We start from the raw sequence: 18,910 nt of genomic DNA on the forward strand, positions 1-18,910 counted from the left end.
TCATTTTTTTTTGCTTTATCATGTCAAATATATGATTGCAAGAGTCAAAGGTCATAAATGGAATTTAGTGGATTAATTATAACGACAAAGACAAAATATGATAACTAGGTTACAATGATTGCACTTCTTTTATTTATTATAGTGACTATAACTCATAAATATACATATTAAATTTTACATCTATAATTTATAAATATATGACTGTAATTTATATAAATAATTTTTTTAATCTTGTCATCATAGACATAATAAAACTAGTCTTCAGCAATTGAGGAACTGTGTAATAATCGACAAATTACTCCCAACTTCATCACTTTAATTTTCAATGAGAAATCATACTTTGACTTAAATTTGCGTATGTCACGTGTTGTAATTAGCACTATATTTTTACTGATTTTTAAAAAATTATTTATTTAACATTTAATCGATAAATTACACATATAATCATAATTAATACTAGTAGTACATAAAAAAAACACTTTTTAAAGATCACATACATGATATCCTTAAAGATTAAAAAGGCTAGGTGAAAATTAATTTTAGAATCTTATTTAAAAGAATAATATTTATTCAAATTAAAATTAAGAAGATGTTACTCTTAAAAAAAAAAAAACTCTTTAGTTAAAAAATAATATTTATTCAAATTAAAATTAAGAAGATGTTACTCTTAAAAAAAAAAAAAAAAAAAAAACTCTTTAGTTAACCTTTGAACAAACTTTCCTTATTTGACCAGCAGTACCCGTATGAACACCAATTCTACCCATATTAACCATGGATACCCCAAAGTCTTTAAAGAAGCTTGCTGGATTGCCACCCTTGTGAGTTTGAACGTAAATATTAGTTTCACCATCGTCAAGTAAAGCAGCATCTGACTGAAATAATCCCCTATTTTTAGACACAAGATCATAGTAGTGCGCATCAAAAATATTGGAGCTTCCAAGATCCATATCCACTAAATTATTTGGCCCGTTTTTCATACACTTCATCCTTAATTCAACGACATAATTTGGATCCATGGTGGGATCAAAAGAGTTGTTATCACCTTGTCCTGAGAAGTTGTATAAGCGGTTTATGAATGAAGAACATTGAGCGATGCCTATTGTATGTGCCCCTACAATGTAAACCAAAAAGCATGTTGTATAATCTAGAGGGGAATTGTTAATATTATTTAATAATATTAGATTATGTTCCCTCCTATTCATCTTAAGTGTCTCATTTAATTTAATCACTCTATTCAATGCTGTTTCAATAATGAAATGTGGAAGTGCAAGATATTTGAAATTCTAGAAGTGGAAGCGTTGTCTGAGGTAGTGATCCGCTGAAATGGAAGGGACCTGAATTCCTGCAACACAACACGTTAGCCTTGTCCGGGGTGATCTCCCGGATAACCCCTCCGACGCTCAAGTTAGAACGGAAATCAGGGATTATTGAATAAATAATGAGATGGAGAATGCGGGAAGGCCTATATAAGGATGGAAACTGTGGGTATTGTTAGAAAGTTAGTAAAGAGGGTTGCAAGAATTAGACAAAGGCTTCTTATCAGATGATCCTTAATTCCCTCACTGTTGGTTGTCTCTATTTATAATGGTGGATAGGAAGTTACTTCTGAGAGGAGGTTGATTATCATAGATAATGGTGGGCGGTTATCAGCATTAAAGAAGGAGAGTCATGATGGTGAAGAGCAAAGGTCAGTTATAAAAGGGAAGTTAGGTCAATTGGAAGTTACTTACCAGAGGGAAGTTAGGGTATTTGGAGGTTATCAACTCAGGGCCCAATCAAGGAGGTTGGGGAATTCAGAAAAAACCCCTTGATTGAAAGTCAAGGTCAATCCGAGAGGTCAAGGGGTATTAAGGTAGTATGACATTAATAATTTAAATAAATAAATTAATTAAACAAGTGTTACCATGACATTTAGCCCCACGCATGAAGGATGATGTGAGGAGGGAGCCCCAACGACCCGAAACATCTTTCTTTATGCGGAAATAATGCTCATTTATCAAAACCGAATTTATGGAGGGATTGGAATGCTCAAGGAGATGAATATACGCCACATTTTGGCAGACCTTCTGGCGGATTATGAAAATTGGGCTCGTAAGCTTCGAATCGACTGCTCACATGTCGAATTCCGAGTTGTAACGAAAAAGTTACTGACATCTTCAAAATGATCATGAGACACACAAAGTCCAAGAGGAAAGCAAACAAGCGAGTCGAGCCGCGGCTTGTAGCGTGCCGCGAGGTAGCCACTGCCGTCTATACCATCTAGCAGCAAAAATGTAGTTGTGGAGGTTTGATCCTGCGACTTTTGGAATAGCATGCAGCACTTGGAACCAACTGAGACAGCTATCTATTTGTGTAGTTTGTCGCGCGGATTTTTTATAATTTGATGCTTCCAGCCCAGTTTGTGCTACTTTAATGCTGCGGCTATTCCATGACTTAGAATTTTTTTGGAATTTGCTTACCAAAGGGGGGGTCCGACTTGTCTATCTTGCGGACAATATGACAGTTTCCTCCCTTCCGTTTCGGATTATATTATATTTGAGGCCGCGGAAATTCTAAGACTTAGAATATTTTTGGGCGAAATTGCCACCAAGGAGGGTCCGTCTTGTCGACCCCACGGACAAGATACCAACTTTATTGTTAAATCTTCTTTCTCGCTATTATATGCCGTGGAGTCTTAGGAGGATAATATGCCGCGGTATAAATATGTCTCAAAGCCAGAGTAATAAATCACGTGAGCAACTGACGATGCGGCTTGGACTTTCTCTCAGAATATTTTCGCGTCTTTGATTTAATCATGACGCGAACTGATAGTCCGTGTCTTCAACTACGCATTCAATATGAAAATCCTTCCATACTTAGAATATTTTCAAAATGATTGGAAGCACCTGGGGGTCCGACTTATCGATATCACGGATTGATAAGAATACTTGGAATAATTTCTCGTCTCAACGAGCCTCTCATATCCTCTACGCCGCGGAATAAATGTAAGGGTCTGCATCTTCAACCAGACGGGCAATGCGGAAGTCCTTCTATACTTTGAAAAATTAGAAGTTGTTCATATGACACTTTCTAAGGAGTATGACGTGGCCTTGTTGTATTCCGCGGCCATCTTGGGATGACTCGGAAAAAGGATCCACCAGATTTATAAGTCGGACGGTAGAATGGGCAATCTCTATACTTAGAATTTTTTCATATTTCTCTTGGGGTGTAGTTTAGGGTCCGACTTATCGACTCTACGGCGTCGGTAGGAAATTTGGTAACTTAGAGAAATTATCAATATTTTCGCACACTTTGGGTCTCCGACTTATCGACTCCCCGGATACGTTCAAGTGTTGAAATACTTAGCCAAATTTTCCATATCTCCCCTGTAATTGGGGGTCCGACTTGTCGACTTCACGGATGTTGCAAAGTACATAGAAAAATTATCCATATTTACCCTCTCATTGGGGGTCCGACTTATCGACCCTACGGTTCTTCGAGAGCTGGGTGACTGGATACTTAAAAAAATTATTCCTAACCCCCCTCACATTGAGGGTCCGATTTATCGACTTCCCGGTTTTGGTGTTGGATTCCACTTCTCGTTTTAAGGGTGTTTAGGTGTGAAGTTAAGCATTTATTACTACAATAAATAGGGATTTTGGAACTGTTCCCTCTCACCTAACCTTTATTAATATTTTCTTAATTTCTTAAGTTATTAGTGAGAGAAAGTAGAGAGATAAGCTCTGACAATCATCAACCACCCTTCAAACTTTTGACAAAATTTTCGAAGATCTTCAAGGCTTCTGACAGAACTTCATCAAGTTTCTGACAAATCTTCAAATTACTTCAATAAGGTATTCAAATTTTCCTTCAAATTGTTGAATTTCTTCAAACTGTTCTTGAATGTTAGCTTAAGACTTTGAATTTGTTTATGAATTTAGTCTTTATTCTTCACAAGTTTCGTCTACTACTTTATGACTATCGTTAATATGGATGTCGCGGCTACTCATGAGACAATAGCTAACTTGGACATTAACTCTGTTAACCCGACGAAAATTCCTTTGGTAGTATGTAGACGTTTTAATAAGGAGGGGTTGCTAATAAATGATTCGGATGATAGCGGTTTAGTAAGAATCACCCCTCATTACGAATCAATAAAGATCGGGGACGAGTCGTCTGTATCCCCCATATACACACCGGAGATAATGAAATCGGGTCCTTGGGAAGTGAGCATCGCTTTCTTCCCAAATTACTTGCCGTGAATAAATCCTGACCTGGAAGGGTTATTGTATGTAGATATGGAAAAGATCGAGGGAGCAGCCGAGTCTTCTGGAATTACTTGCCTCCTCCATTTTTTATTCCGGGTGGCGGGCCCCTCAATTACTTTATTGATCTTCAAACTAAGAGGGACTTGGACAAACAACGGGATGCCATCTCTCTGAAATGGGGTTTGAAGGATGATTTGAACATCATTACTCCGGGGAACTACGATACTGTTAGGTTTCCCCCTCCTCATTGTATAGCTGTATATTTCCCTTCCTTCGAGTTAGGGCTTAGGTTTCCTCTTCATCCCTTTTTTAGGGAAGTGTTAGATTTTTTGAACGTTTCTGTGCCCGAGTTATACCCTAACGCATGGGGCTGTATGGTGGCGTTTTTTATTTTGTGTAAAGTTTTGGCCATGCCTCCGACACTAACAGCTTTTAGATATATTTTTAGAGCCCGATTATGTAACTCCCAATTGCATGGTTGCGGGTGGATAACCATAACACACCGTTGTGGGCTGAAGATAGTCCACGACCTCCCTGATAACTTGAAGGGGTATATGACGAAGTTCGCCTATTTGCACAGTTCTGGGGGGTGGAACATCAAGACTTCTTTTGACATTAAGCCCAATCTTTCCGGTTTTAATAATGGAATCCCGCAGTGTTCATTTACTGATGCGGTGATTATAGAATATGCGAAGATGGACGTGCAGTTGGGGAGGAAACCCATGAACGTCCAGCTCAATTGGATACCGGGTCGTTCTGAGCTGGAGAATGAGAACCTCCTCTCAGCGTTCGGCATTAGCTTGGCTATCGATCGGAGTAAGGGTAGTTGGCTCTTTCCTTTACCCTTGCATTTTACTTGTTTCTAACTTTTGATTTTTAAGGGATCGCCAAGGAGAATTTGAAGGCAAAGAATCCAGACCTGATGAAGAAGTTCAGCGTGCTGCGATTTGCTCAAGGGGCCATCCAAAGGGCCACGGAGAAGCCTTTACCTCTTCCCCCCAAGGTATACTTTTATATTTTTTGTAAGCGAGCCATGAGGAGTTCTGACTTTTTCTCTTTGTAGGATTCGGCTACGGTCGAGAAGGGGCTGGTCGAGGTGCCCAGCGAAGAGGAGGCTCTCCGGCTTCTCGAGGAGAGGAAGAGGGTTCATATTCCTGATGAATCTAAGAGGGTGATCCCTCGTAAGACGAAGGAAGTAAGGAAAAAGGAAGGGAAGGAGAGGAAGAGGAAAAGAGACTCTTCTTCCCACGCGAAGAGTGCAACGAAGAAGGCCTCCGTGGACACCATTCGGACTGCCGTGCCTCTTCAGATGAGGTCGGCAGAAGGGGAGGTGTCCACTCCTGTGGGGGGTGCAGTTCCCTTCTCTAGCAAGGGCAAGGAGAAGGTGGGAGAGTCAGCTGCGGCTCCGGAGTCGCGTGTTGAGGAGGTGTATCGTCGCCGGGAGGTCTTACCCTTCCTGCATGATACCCTCTTCAGCAAACTTGGTCATAAAGGTATGATCACCCGTTTCAACAGGGCGTCATCCCATCTGATCAACAGGAAGGATGTCAATCATCTGGAGTCCTTGCCTCCCAGTGACAGGGTTCGCCAACTCCAGGCTTCCGCGGCTGAGGTACCATATTCTCTTTTGTTGCTTTGTTTAACGTGAGAACCGTCAGACCATTTTTGACTTGATTTTTTGACAGACTTTCTTGAGGCTATCTTTCGAGCTGAATCTTAGCCGTCAGAGTGCCGCGGATAGAGAGACCCTGGCGGCCCTAACGTCTCGTTGTGACGAACAAGAAGAGGAGCTCAAGAGGCTTAGGGATGATCTTGGCGAGCTGCCGTGCTTAAAGGAAAAACTGGCTAAGTGCGTCGAAATAAAGGAGCGCTTAGTCAGAACAGAACAATGGCGGGAGAAGGCCAAGAAGCAGCTGGAGGGGGCCATAGGAAGCTTGGATGCGGCATCAAATTTGTCAAAACCAGTCTCTAATGAAGCGGGTGTCCGATGATCTGACTAAGTTCAAGGCCTTGCTATCCGCGGCTAAGGTGTACAAGCTTCGTTCGGAGAGACGGGCCCGGATAGCTAGGGATTGGCTAACCTCGGATGAGCCGGAGGCGTCAAGTTTTTTGGGGGATCTGACGGCTGAGATGATGGGCGCCAGCTCTAGGATCAGTGATGAAAAGTACTGTCTGGCAGCCGTGAAGTTAGGTATCAACTTCGATTCTCTCCAACAGATGGCTAACCAAAAGGGGGACGAAGCCTTGACCAACCTAACTTCGATTTTGGAACGGGAGTCAACGGTGCTGGTCGATCTAAGCTGGGATGTGGAGGAGGAGAGGGTTTGGCTGGACAAAGTTAATGGGGAGGTTGAGAAGGAGGCGTTATGCCTCGACCTAGATCAGTTAACTCTCTCTCCTCCTTCGGCCTCGGATGTCCCCCGAGAACTTGGCGCTCTCTAAACTGGAGAGTTTGTGCTTAGATTTGTCTAATCTGTTAATTGATGAGGGAAAGAACCTCTAGGGCTTATCCAAGGATTTATCTGAGATCGAGGTGGAGCCGTTTAACGTTGAAGAATTTATAAGCTTCACCCCGAGTCTCGACGAGGGAATGGCCGGGTCTCCGCAGCCGCCGCCTCAAGATCTAGAAGGAGATGTCGACGCCTTCCTGAATGATGTTTGATTTGTTCAAAGTTGTAACTTAAACTTATGTCGTCATTCATTAGATATTGTAATTTGACTGATTTGTTATTTATGCCGGATAATTTCAAGATACTTTTGCTGTGAATGTATTTGTTGTATTTTGATCAATGATTCTTTCCGGTTCCAACTCACAGGCCGCGATTTCTTTTGATGGAGAGTGATACACTGGAAATTTACTTAGACCGAATTTGATCTTTGGATTCTTAAGGGGTCATTGATTTTTGTAGGATTTATGGGAGGCATTGATTTTTACTTGGATTAATTGATTTTGGGACCTTTTTCTAGGGGTCCGACTTATCGATGTCGCTGATTCAAGATGACAGAATAAATTTGATCATAGGACCCCTCTTGACGGGTCCGACTTGTGGATATTACTGATTTTTTCGACTTATGAAAATTACTGATTTTAATGAGATTTGCAATGAGTTCGGTCGACGTCGAGTATGTCCAACACGTCTGAAAATTAGATTAATGAGAAAGTAGAACATAACTGAATACTTGTAAATATTGAAGCTGGATGGTCTGAAAATGAAACTTCTGCTATATTGATATTTGAAGATGATAACACTGAGAAAATGCAAATGATAATGCGACTATGCCGCGGAATGAAACTTCTGCTATATTGATATTTGAAGATGATAACACTGAAAAAATGCAAATGATAACGCGACTATGTCGCAGAATGAAACTAATGATTATTGACTGGCCTCTTGCGAATCTTATTAAATGAAGTATTTCTTCAAGTGATCTCCATTCCATGGACGGGGTAATTTCTTTCCCCTCATGTCTTCTAATTCGAATGTCCCCGGTTTGATGGTGCGGATAACTTTGAACAGCCCATCCCAGTTGGCTTCTAGTTTTCCCTTCTCTACTATCTTTCCGGTAGCTTCGATTTTGCGGAGGACGAGGTCACCGACTTGAATACGTCTGGTTTTGACACGACGGTTGAAGCTGCGAATCATCTTTTGTTTTTGGGCTATCGATCGTAACAGTGCGTTTCCTCTTGTTCTGGTAGTAGATCCAGGTTTGTTCTTTTTTCTTGTTCGTTCTCGCTGTGCGAGTAGTAGGTGACTCTAATGGAGGCTATACCGATTTCTACAGGAAGCACGGCTTCAGACCCGTATACCAAGGAAAATGGAGTATGTCCCGTTGCCTCTTTGACGGTTGTTTGGCTTGCCCATAGAATGTCGGGTAGTTCTTCATCCCAAGTACCTTTTGCCCCTTCTATTTTCTTTTTGATGCCGTTCAAAATTTCTTTGTTTGCTGACTCGACTTGGCCATTAGTTTGAGGTCGGGATACTGAACTGAATCGGATTTGGATGTTGAACCTGTCGCAGTACTCTATTGTGTTCTTACTGACGAATTGCCTTCCATTGTCAGTGATGATTACGCGAGGGATGCCGTATCTCGTGATGATATGTCGCCATATGAACTGACAGACTTGCTTGTCTGTGATTGAGCTGAGGGTCTCGGCTTCCACATACTTGGTAAAGTAATCGATAGCCAAGATGATGAACTTTCGTTGTCCCTTGGCAGGTGGGAAGGGGCCAAGGAGATCTATACCCCATTTATCGAAGGGTAGGACGGCTTGAATGGCGGACAAATAGTTAGATGGCTTCCTTCCTATCTTCGAATGATATTGACATTGGGGACAACGTTTGATCAATACTTCGGCATCGCTCCTGAGGGAGGGCCAGTAATATCCACTTCTAAGGACTTTGATGATTACGGTTCGTACTCCCTGGTGTATTCCACAACCGCCTTCGTGTATTTCCCGAAGGATGTAATTTCCTTCTTCGGGGGAAACACACTTGAGAAGGGGGTGTGATTTTTTGTAGAGCGTTCCTTTGTGGAGTTCGAACCATCCGGCCCTCTTTTGGAGTGTTTTTTCTTGACCCTCATCCTGGGGAAGTGTCTGATTCTGCAAGTATTTAATGTATGGTTCCATCCACGTCTCTGATCTGTCGATCGTATCGACCATGAAGTTAATGCTGGGATTAGGAAGTACCTCCCAGATGATATCACAAGCCGCGGATGTTTCAGCTGAGCTGACAAGTTTCGCCAGGAAGTCGGCTTGTGTATTTTGGGACCTTGGGATGTGAACCAATGTGAATTTGTCGAATTTCTTGACAAATTCTTTTACTTGCTGTAAATACATCTTCATGCTGTCGTCTTTGGCTTCAAATTCACCGTTTACTTGCCCGACAATTGGTTGGGAGTCAGAGAAAGTGGACAGTGTCTTAGCCCCCGCTTTGTAACATATTTTAAGCCCCAAGAGTAGTGCTTCATATTCTGCCTCATTATTAGATGCCGTAAACTCGAATCTGACTGCCCTTTCCATACGAACCCCGGCGGAAGATACAATTAGAAGTCCTGCTCCACTTGTTGATTGCGTGGAGGATCCATCTACATACAACTTCCATTCTTGATTGGCTTCGGGATTAGGAGGGATGGTGCTTTCAGCGATGAAGTCAGCCAGAGCTTGGGCTTTGATCGCTGTTCGTGGCTCGTATTTAATGCCGAAATCTACTAGTTGATTAGCCCAGTCAGTGACGCAGCTTGATTTGTTTTTCCCTTCTAGGATCTTTTTCAAGGGTTGGCTGGTTCTGACTACGATCTGGTGGGATTGGAAGTATGGTTTCAATTTTCTGCTTGCCATCACGACTGCGAATAAGACCTTCTCCATTTCGCTGTAATTTTCTTCCGAGCCTCGAAAGGCATGACTTACGTAGTATACGGGAAATTACTTCTTTTCTCTTTCAGCGACTAATACTCCTGACAGGGAGTATTCGGAGACCGAGACATATAAGACTAGCTTTTCCCCGTTGATGGGTGAAACTAGTTTTGGCAAAGAGGATAGGTGCTCTTTTAACTGCCTGAAGGATTCTTTAGCTTCTCTCGTCCATTCAAACTTGCTCCGTTTGAGGGTTTTGAAGAAAGGCGAACATTTGTCCACGGACTTGGATAGAAATCTCCCTAAGGCGGCCACTCATCCTGTTAGCTTTTGGACTTCTTTCACGGATGTTGGGGACTTCATGTCTTGAATAGCCCGAATCTTGTCTGGGTTTGCTTCGATACCTCTCTCGTCTACCAGAAAGCCAAGACATTTCCCTCCAGTGACCCCAAACACGCACTTGTATGGATTAAGTCGCATTTGGTGTCTTCGGAGGGTTGTAAATGTTTCGCGGAGGTCCGCGGCATGTTCAGATGCCTGCTTACTTTTTGCGATCATATCGTCCACGTATACCTCCAGGTTTCGGCCTATCTGAGACTGGAAGACCTTGTTGACCATTCTTTGATAAGTGGCTCCGGCATTTTTTAACCCGAAGGGCATGACTTTGTAGCAGTACACGCCGGCATTTGTAATGAATGCTGTGTTCGGCTGATCTTCGATGGCTAAGGGGATTTGATGGTAACCCGCGTTAGCATCCATGAAGCTTTACAGGGCGTGGCCTGCCGTTGAATCCACCAATCAATCTATCTTGGGGAGAGAGTAATCGTCTTTCGGACATGCCTTGTTTAGATTTGTAAAATCAACGCACATCCTCCACTTCCCATTTGATTTCTTAACGAGAACGACGTTGGAGAGCCAATCGGAGTATTTGCACTCCCGGATGAATCCTGCTTTCAGCAACTTTTCAACTTCTATTTTGGCAGCCTCTATTCTTTCTTTCCTTTGATGTCTTAGCTTCTGTTTCACGGGTTTCTAGCCTGGTTTTATGTCAAGTTTGTGGCACATGACACTTGTTGGTATGCCAGGCATTTCTTCCGTGGAAAAAGCGAAGATGTCGCGGAACTCGGCGATGGTGGCCATGATATCCCGCTTGACCGCATCTGGGAGATCTCTCCTTATTTTGATGTGTTTTCCTTCGAACATGTCTACCTCCTCGTATCGTTCTACTGGGTGAGGACTTTCGTGCGTGTTAGGGTTCTCCAGATACACGCTCATGACGGTTGGAGAGTTTTCTTCTCTGTGTCTTTTGGAGGGGATGACGGAAGTACTTCGCTTCAAGGTATTGACGAGGCATTGACGAGCTGTTACCTGATCTCCCTTGAGGATGCCGACTTGTCCATCGTCCTGCTCACTTTGATCTTGTTGATGAGTAGGAGTCCCATGATGGCGTTGTAAGGGAACGTCAGATCCACCACCGTGAATCGCACGGGCATTTATCTGCTTCCGCTTCTTTCCCCTACCTGCACGGGGAGTATGATCGTTCCCAGTGGAATGACTTGATTTTCTCCAAACCCGATCAAAGGTTTATCCAGAGGTTGCAAGTGTTTCTCTTCGAACTTTATCTTTCTCAGGCATTCCATAGTTATAAGATCAGTCGTGCTTCCAGTACCTACCAACACTCTCTTGACCTTCATTTGCCCAATTTTGAGGGTGACTACTAGAGGGTCTGTGTGTGGTTGCTGTAGTGGTTGAGAGGTAGTAGCAGAGTATGGACGGTATCTCTCGCGGCGCGGATGGTAGGATATTCTTCAGTTTAACCTCCAAAAATCATATTGATAGTTCCTTGTGTGTTGGAACTTTCGCGCCTGCCCTCGTCCCTCTTGGGGGATCTGCGTCTTTGATTCCAAGGCCTCTTTTCCGCTTCTCCTCTTGCATCATAGTCCTTCCGGTTGATGAACCTCGATAGCTTCCCCTCGTCAGCCAACTGATGCAGGATATGTTTGAGTTCGCGACATTGGGCCAAGGTGTGGCCATGTTCTTTGTGGTAGTCGCACCACAAATTGTAGTTGCGACGATCAGAGGGGGTGGTAGTAGAAGGCGGAGGCGGAGTTGGCAACTCCTCCCGAACGGCGAGGAATGTCTTTTCTGTTGCGACTGAACATCGGGTCGTTACCTCCATCTAGCAAATTCTGCGTCCTGAACTCCCATTCGGCGACATATACATGTTTGGATCGTGGAGGTCCCATGTCTGAGGGAGGTTCTGGACGACGCGGCATGTTATTTCTATCTCTTCTCGATGTATTCCTTGAGGATTGATGTGAGGATATGGGATCTTTCTTCTCTGATTTTTGTTTTTTGGGGTCGTGTGCCTGACATATCTCGGAGCCCGTGACGTAGCTTTGACATTGCTTCATGGTCTCCGCGTATGTCTTCACTTGACTCTCGACCAACTGGAAGTTCAGCCTTTGAGCCTTCATTCCATTGATCAGGGCGTTTAATGCGAACGATTCTTCCAAGTCAGTTACTTCCAGCACTGCTTCGTGGAACTTCTTCAAATATGACGATATGGACTCCCCTTCCAATTGTGTTATGCTAAGCAAGTGGAAGTTTTATTTCTCCTGCCTTCTGGATGCTACAAAGTGACCCAGGAATTTGCCTTCTAATTGGGCAAAATTGTGGATACTTCCTCCTGGAAGGGAGGTGTACCACGTCAAGGCTACTCCTGTGAGAGTAGTTGGGAAGAATTTGCACCACAATGCTGGGTTGGTGGTGTATAGCAGCATCAAGTTCTTGTAAGCCATCAAGTGTTCCTCTGGACAGGACGTTCCATCGAAGGCCGTCATATTCGGGATCTTTATCTTCGCCGGGTTGGGAGTATTCAGTATTCCCGGAGCCAGTGGAGAGTTTATAGGCAAGGAGTCTTCAGGGAGATTATCTTTGCCGACCTCATTCCGCGGCATAGTGATGGGGCTGGTGGGATGACTAGATCCCGTGAGCTGCGCTTTCTTCCTTTCTTCCCTTCTTCTGTCCACCAGGGATTAAACGCTTTCGGATGCCCTCTGCTTCTTGCTTTCTAGATAGGTACGGGAGTCTCGAGAGGCGGTTTTGAATTCTCCCTCTCGGGAGTCATTTCTGTTGAGACTTGTATGGGTCCTTGATCTCTCCCATCTTTTCTTATTTCTTCTGCTGGAACGTGACATTCCCGAGTTCCCCTCCCTAGATCCATGGGATTTCGATATTTCATCATGGGGTTCGATTCGCTCTTGCAGATTCTTTATCTGGTCCGCCATATCTTCCAATACCCGTTATTGAGCAGGGTTATTATTTATGACGGCGTAGAATTGTTCGGAGAAGGCGGCAGTGAGGTTTCGTGCTAGCACGTCCAGATCATGGCGAGTCACGGCTTGATTGTTAGCGTGGTCTGCTGAAGTGTCTGTATCTGTGCTGTGCACGGTAGCGGTTTGAGTTGGATTTTTCTTGGGAGCCATGACTTTTTATTCAACTCCCCACAGACGGCGCCAAACTGTTTCGATAATGAAATGTGGAAGTGCAAGACACTTGAAATTCTGGAAGTGGAAGCGTTGTCTAGGGTAGTGATCCGCTGAAATGGAAGGGACTTGAATTCCTGCAACACAACACGTTAGCCTTGTCCGGGGGGTGATCTCCCGGAAAATCCCTCCGACGCTCAAGTTAGAATGAAAATCAGGGATTATTGAATAAATGATGAGATGGAGAATGCGGGAAGGCCTATATAAGGATGGAAACTGTGGGTATTGTTAGAAAGTTAGTAAAGAGGGTTGCAAGAATTAGACAAAGGCTTCTTATCAGATGATCCTTAATTCCCTCATTGCTGGTTGTCTCTATTTATAATGGTGGAAAGGAAGTTACTTCTGAGAGGAGGTTGATTATCATAGATAATGGTGGGCGGTTATCAGCACTAAAGAAGGAGAGTCATGATGGTGAAGAGCAAGGGTCAGTTATAAAAGGGAAGTTAGGTCAGTTGGAAGTTACTTACCAGAGAGAAGTTAGGGTATTTGGAGGATATTAACTCAGGGCCCAATCAAGGAGGTTGGGGAATTCAGAAAAAACCCTTTGACTGAAAGTCAAGGTCAATCTGAGAGGTCAAGGGGTATTAAGGTAGTATGACATTAATAATTTAAATAAATAAATAAATTAAACAAGTGTCACCATGACAAATGCACTTATTTAATTCTTAATAATTCTAATTATGCATAATTAAAAATTATAAAAAATTAATATTAATAAACTTTATATTAAAACGAATCAAATAAAATCCCATATAACAATGTTTTAACTTATAAATTAATAATAAAATACACTTTAAGAGTGATAGATGAATAGTGTCCCAAAAGTAAATGAGACACTTAAGGTGAATAGGAGGGAGTATAATATGTTAGGGCCTTAATCATATCAAACAACCAACTCAATCTTAGAATATTATTATATACTCTAATGAATATAATTTACAAATGTAAAACTCATTATTATTAAAAACATATAAATATTTTACAATATGTAAACCAATCATTAATTTAAAGCACATACAAAACGTCACTCTAACGTAGCTTTAGTTTTTTTTTTTTTTTTTTTTTTTTTTTTTTTTTTTTTTTTTTTTATCAATTTTACACTCTTTCAAACCTACATTGACAACTTAGGTTTGTTTCCTTCCTTTTCTCCCTTATCTTTGGGTGTTGTATGTTTTTTTAAATTAAATTTTGTCCCCATAAAAAACAATAAAAATAATGATAATATGATGATGATGATTACAATAATAATAATAATAATAATAATAATAATAATAATAATAATAATAATACATCAACAAGAATACTTCATCATCCTAAATGTTATTGTTTAAGTGGTTTCCACTTATGGTAGGATATAGATTGGGTGAGATGTATACAACCTTATACCCTTGTTAGTGATAAGACTAAAAAAGAGATTGTATCCAATTGACCCTTGATAACAAACATTATGTGAATTTCATATAAATTTAAAGTTCACATGATTTAATGTGTAATTATAATTTAGTCTATTATAATTCGAAACCAAAGTACTATATACCTCGTATACTATTCATATGCAATGTTAGAATTTTTACTGAACCCAATACAATACTTAAATTATTGATATCTACGTATATTTATAAATGATAAAAAAAATTGATATTTAAAAACTACTACATTTTAAAAAGATTATGACAATATTTCACTTGATTATATAGATTCTTACAAATTAGTGATAAAACTTAAAACAAAGTTAACATATAAGCTGTGTAAGAGTACAAGTGTTGCATTTAACTAATAAGAGAGGACAAAGTAATAATGATAGTAATAATAATGAAATTTAATAATAATAATAATAATAATAATAATAATAATAATAATATTTTTTATGTGCAAAAAAATAGTGATAGTTTTTTGAGATCAATTTATGAAGTACATTGAATAGTTACCTGATAGGACAACAAGATCCTTATGACTAAGTCCTCTCTGCTGAAAATTAGTTTTGAGAGACGTTATATTTGCAAAAGGTGGTGGCAAATTAGCCAAAGCTTCATTTAGGGATGAAACAACACCATCTCGTCTTCCAGTTTCAACATTCCATGAACTTCCACTACTCTACATTGCAAACATTTTTTTTTATTTAAAAATAATCTCAGTGTAACACCATATACATACAATTATTGTTTGTAACAAATATATATATTTTTTAAAAGAAGTGGTTACTACCTCACTACAACATTCCTTGATATCAAAACTATTATATCAGCACACGAAACAATTCCTGAATAATACATTTCCAATTCGCTCTCAACTCTATCTATAACTTCAGATCCTCTTAGTATTTTGTTTGGAATTGCATCTTTCTTTGTTTGTTGTGTAGGAGAATCTAAGAAGACTGAAGCATCACAACCCTACAAATCGAAATCAACTTTATTCATTATATATATCAAGGGAAGGATATGATGACAACACATGATATTTTACACTCTTGTGACAAATCTTGTTAGATTTATTTTAATATCGGCTTGGCGTAGCAATTTAGGTTAATAGTGGTTTAATTTAGTCAAAAACTAATTTATGTAGCGTTTAATGGTGTATGAAGTTGTTTTTAGAATGTTATAAAACTTATAATGTTTCAAAATTAAAAGTAGCATTTTAATATTTTCTCTAAACTTTTCTCAATAAATTATATACTAATACGCATTTCGCTAACGCTATTTTTACTGAACAATATTATTTACAAAAGTAAACTAGCTAGACAACTGAATATTGAATAACTACTACAACTAATTACCACAAACAATTACTTAGCGAGCTAACAACATACCAAAAACGTGCCGTTAGAAGCTTTGACACATGAGAAGAGATCAAAAAAACATATAAGGGTGTTAAATCTAGAGTTGGGCATTGTTTCGTATTTCTAGTTGGTGAAAAACATAGTAGTGATGTGTATTATGTAATATTACCTTTTTTTAAAACACTCGCATCTAATTGTGATATATTATATATAAATATTTTACTATCAATTGCAAGTATAATGAAACAGAAGAAGTAATAGTAAAAAAATTAAAACACTCACCCTAACAAAACAATCATGATGAAACATTCTCAATAAGGGACCCGAGAGTGAAGGAGCAAGAGCTAAGGTTTGTTTGATGACATTCCTTGTAATGGCCTCAGCAAGAGGACATGACTTTTCATAAAATCCTACCTTTAAGCACTGACCATTGGTAAGGTTTAAGATAAGAGAAAAAAGAATAAGTGTATTGTGGATTATTGTTTCTACTTGCAAGCTTCTTATATAGAAGTGGTAATTGTCAAAGAGAGTTGATAGGCTTTTAGTTAAAAGAAAGAAATCATTTGGATTAGATCCACCATCTTATTTGCCTTTACGTAGGTTTGTGTTTGGAAATATATATTTTATTTTAAATTGTAGATTTTAATTATAAAATTATAAATGAAAAATGTGAATGACAAAGTTTGGAAAGTTATTGTTAAATTCTCAACTTTAATTATTTTTAAAATAATGGTGAAATGGACTCAAATTTGAATTGAATTTTTTGATTTATCAAATACTAAATTTGAGTAATTTTAGATTTCAAAATGAAATAATCATCATTCACAAATATAGCACAAAAGTATTTTAAATCGTAATTATATGTTGTTTCCAGACAACAATTTTTGAATCTAAGATAAAGAGGTAAGAAATTAGTTCTCCTTGCCACTAGTCTAACTAGATAACTGCTTTTAATTCATAATTGTTATGGGGTCAATAATAATACATTTAGTCAAATTTTAACTAATCACCATAACCTACCACTCACTCATCATGCCCATGATTTTCACATTAATTTACCATCTAACCTTCATTCTACAATTATAAATACAACACATTATTTGCATCGGACTAAGCTTCACTATTCTTACCATTACTCTACAAAAATACACCACCCTCCTACTTACAATGTTAACCAAATATCCTTCAATTGATCCGAACTCATCCTACAATCCATTAATCTTGTATTCATACAATATCATACATTCATTGATTTCTGTTTTCCCGTCTGGCTTGAGTGTCGGAGGGGTTTTCCGGAAAATCACCCCTGGACAAGGCTAACATTGTATTACAGGATTTGAGGTCTCATCAGCGAAAAGATCATAAGCACATTCAGCATACTAACAATTGTCCCCGATTACACCTTATTTCCAGGTATTTTAAGTGTCTTTTACACTTTATCGTTTCATTACTGATACAGTTTGACGTCGTCTGTGAGGATACAAAACATAAAATTGATGTCTGTTCAACCAAAAACACAATCAACCTAGATCATTTTTTTTCCAATTACGAGAGTTTCTAGATGAACACATGCACTCTTAATTTTTTCCCCGAAAATTACCTGCTCAAATTACGAGTATTTTTACACTAAATTAAGAGCCACCATTTTCTTTTATGCTATTTATTTCTGATTTTCGCGAGTAAGGGCACGTGGCTGGCTATGCTTTCTATAATTATCATGAAAAGGATAAAAAATGCCTAATATATCAACATTTTGTGTCAAAGTGCATCAATTATAGTGACAAAGCTTATGAAACAAAGTAATGTTTCACCGAGCAAAGCTTATGAATCAAAGTAATGATTCATCAAACAAAACTTATGAATCAAAATAATGATTCATCAAATTCTTTGAGGCATTTAATTTGGACTTATAATATATTTATTTAAGTCCAACTACTATACTAAGTATGTAGTATATACAAATCTAGGTTTATATACTCTAAATGTTCAACAATTAGATCCGTAGAACGTTTCCAAACCAACTTCAATTGACTAAAAATTTCAGTCCTAATGTTGAAGTTCGGTTTAATGCACATTCTAAAAGATTAGATGACCCGAATAAAATTTCCAAACTAGCTTCAACTAAGTGGTTTTGGTCCTAAAATATCAATCCACATATTGCTCAATTCAATGTATTGGCTGGATTCGAGTACGATCTGACAGTGTTTCAAACTATCTTTATCGGATCCCCGGAAAACTACCTACAGTGACAGTATTCGCAGGATCCGGGTACGATCTGACAGTGGTTCAAACTATCTACATCAGATCCCCGGAAAACTACCTACAGTGACTGCATTGGCTGGATCTGGGTATGATCTAGCAGTGGTTCAAACCATCCACCCGTGAAAGAACAATCTCAGGTGACTCAATACATGGAGCAAAATCATCACCATCGCCTTCTAATGGAATGCTACATAAAGGATGCAAATCTTTGACTAGTATTGCCAACTGAAGAATATATTGTATTAATCTGATGATTATATGGTTATTCTTGCTTTTATTCATCAACGTATATCGGGTGTTTCGTATTTTTTGTATTCATGGGTCGATGTGGAAAGTTATCAAGTATGATATTGACACATATTTAAAGAATTATTTGTTATTTCCGCGTAGGAATTCAATACTTCACCATTATTATTCTTATTATATTGCGTCTTATTTATATGTGGTTTTCAACGAAGAATGTATAAAGTCATCTAAGCTTTCACCTAGTTTAAAAGTCATATTATTATTCAAGTCCCAAAACGTGGGCGTTATTTATCATATTATGAAATCATCTAAGCTTTCACCTAGTTTGAAAGTCATATTATTATCAAACTTTCACCTAGTTTGAAAGCGAGATCTTTGCGAGTGTTACCTAACTTGATAACTCGGACTCTTATTAAGCTCCAAAACGAGTGATTTTGGGCGCTATATGTCAAAGTATTCATAGCAAGTATCACCT

At 39.4% G+C, this 18,910-nt stretch overlaps 1 protein-coding gene across 1 annotated transcript; it reads right to left on the minus strand.

The window, feature by feature from the left end:
• Positions 1-695: 695 nt before the first annotated feature.
• Positions 696-18,471, minus strand: LOC130808473 (peroxidase 27-like). Its single transcript, XM_057673948.1, has 7 exons — positions 18,300-18,471; positions 18,168-18,222; positions 17,094-17,132; positions 16,210-16,465; positions 15,354-15,541; positions 15,080-15,243; positions 696-1,111 (listed from the first exon to the last, which is right to left on the minus strand). Exons 1-7 carry the CDS (start codon positions 18,469-18,471, stop codon positions 696-698), a joined length of 1,290 nt encoding a protein of 429 aa, XP_057529931.1.
• Between the last annotated feature and the right edge of the window lie 439 nt (positions 18,472-18,910).

This window comes from Amaranthus tricolor, chromosome 3, assembly GCF_026212465.1.
Source record: "Amaranthus tricolor cultivar Red isolate AtriRed21 chromosome 3, ASM2621246v1, whole genome shotgun sequence".
NCBI classification, from domain to species: Eukaryota; Viridiplantae; Streptophyta; class Magnoliopsida; order Caryophyllales; family Amaranthaceae; genus Amaranthus; species Amaranthus tricolor.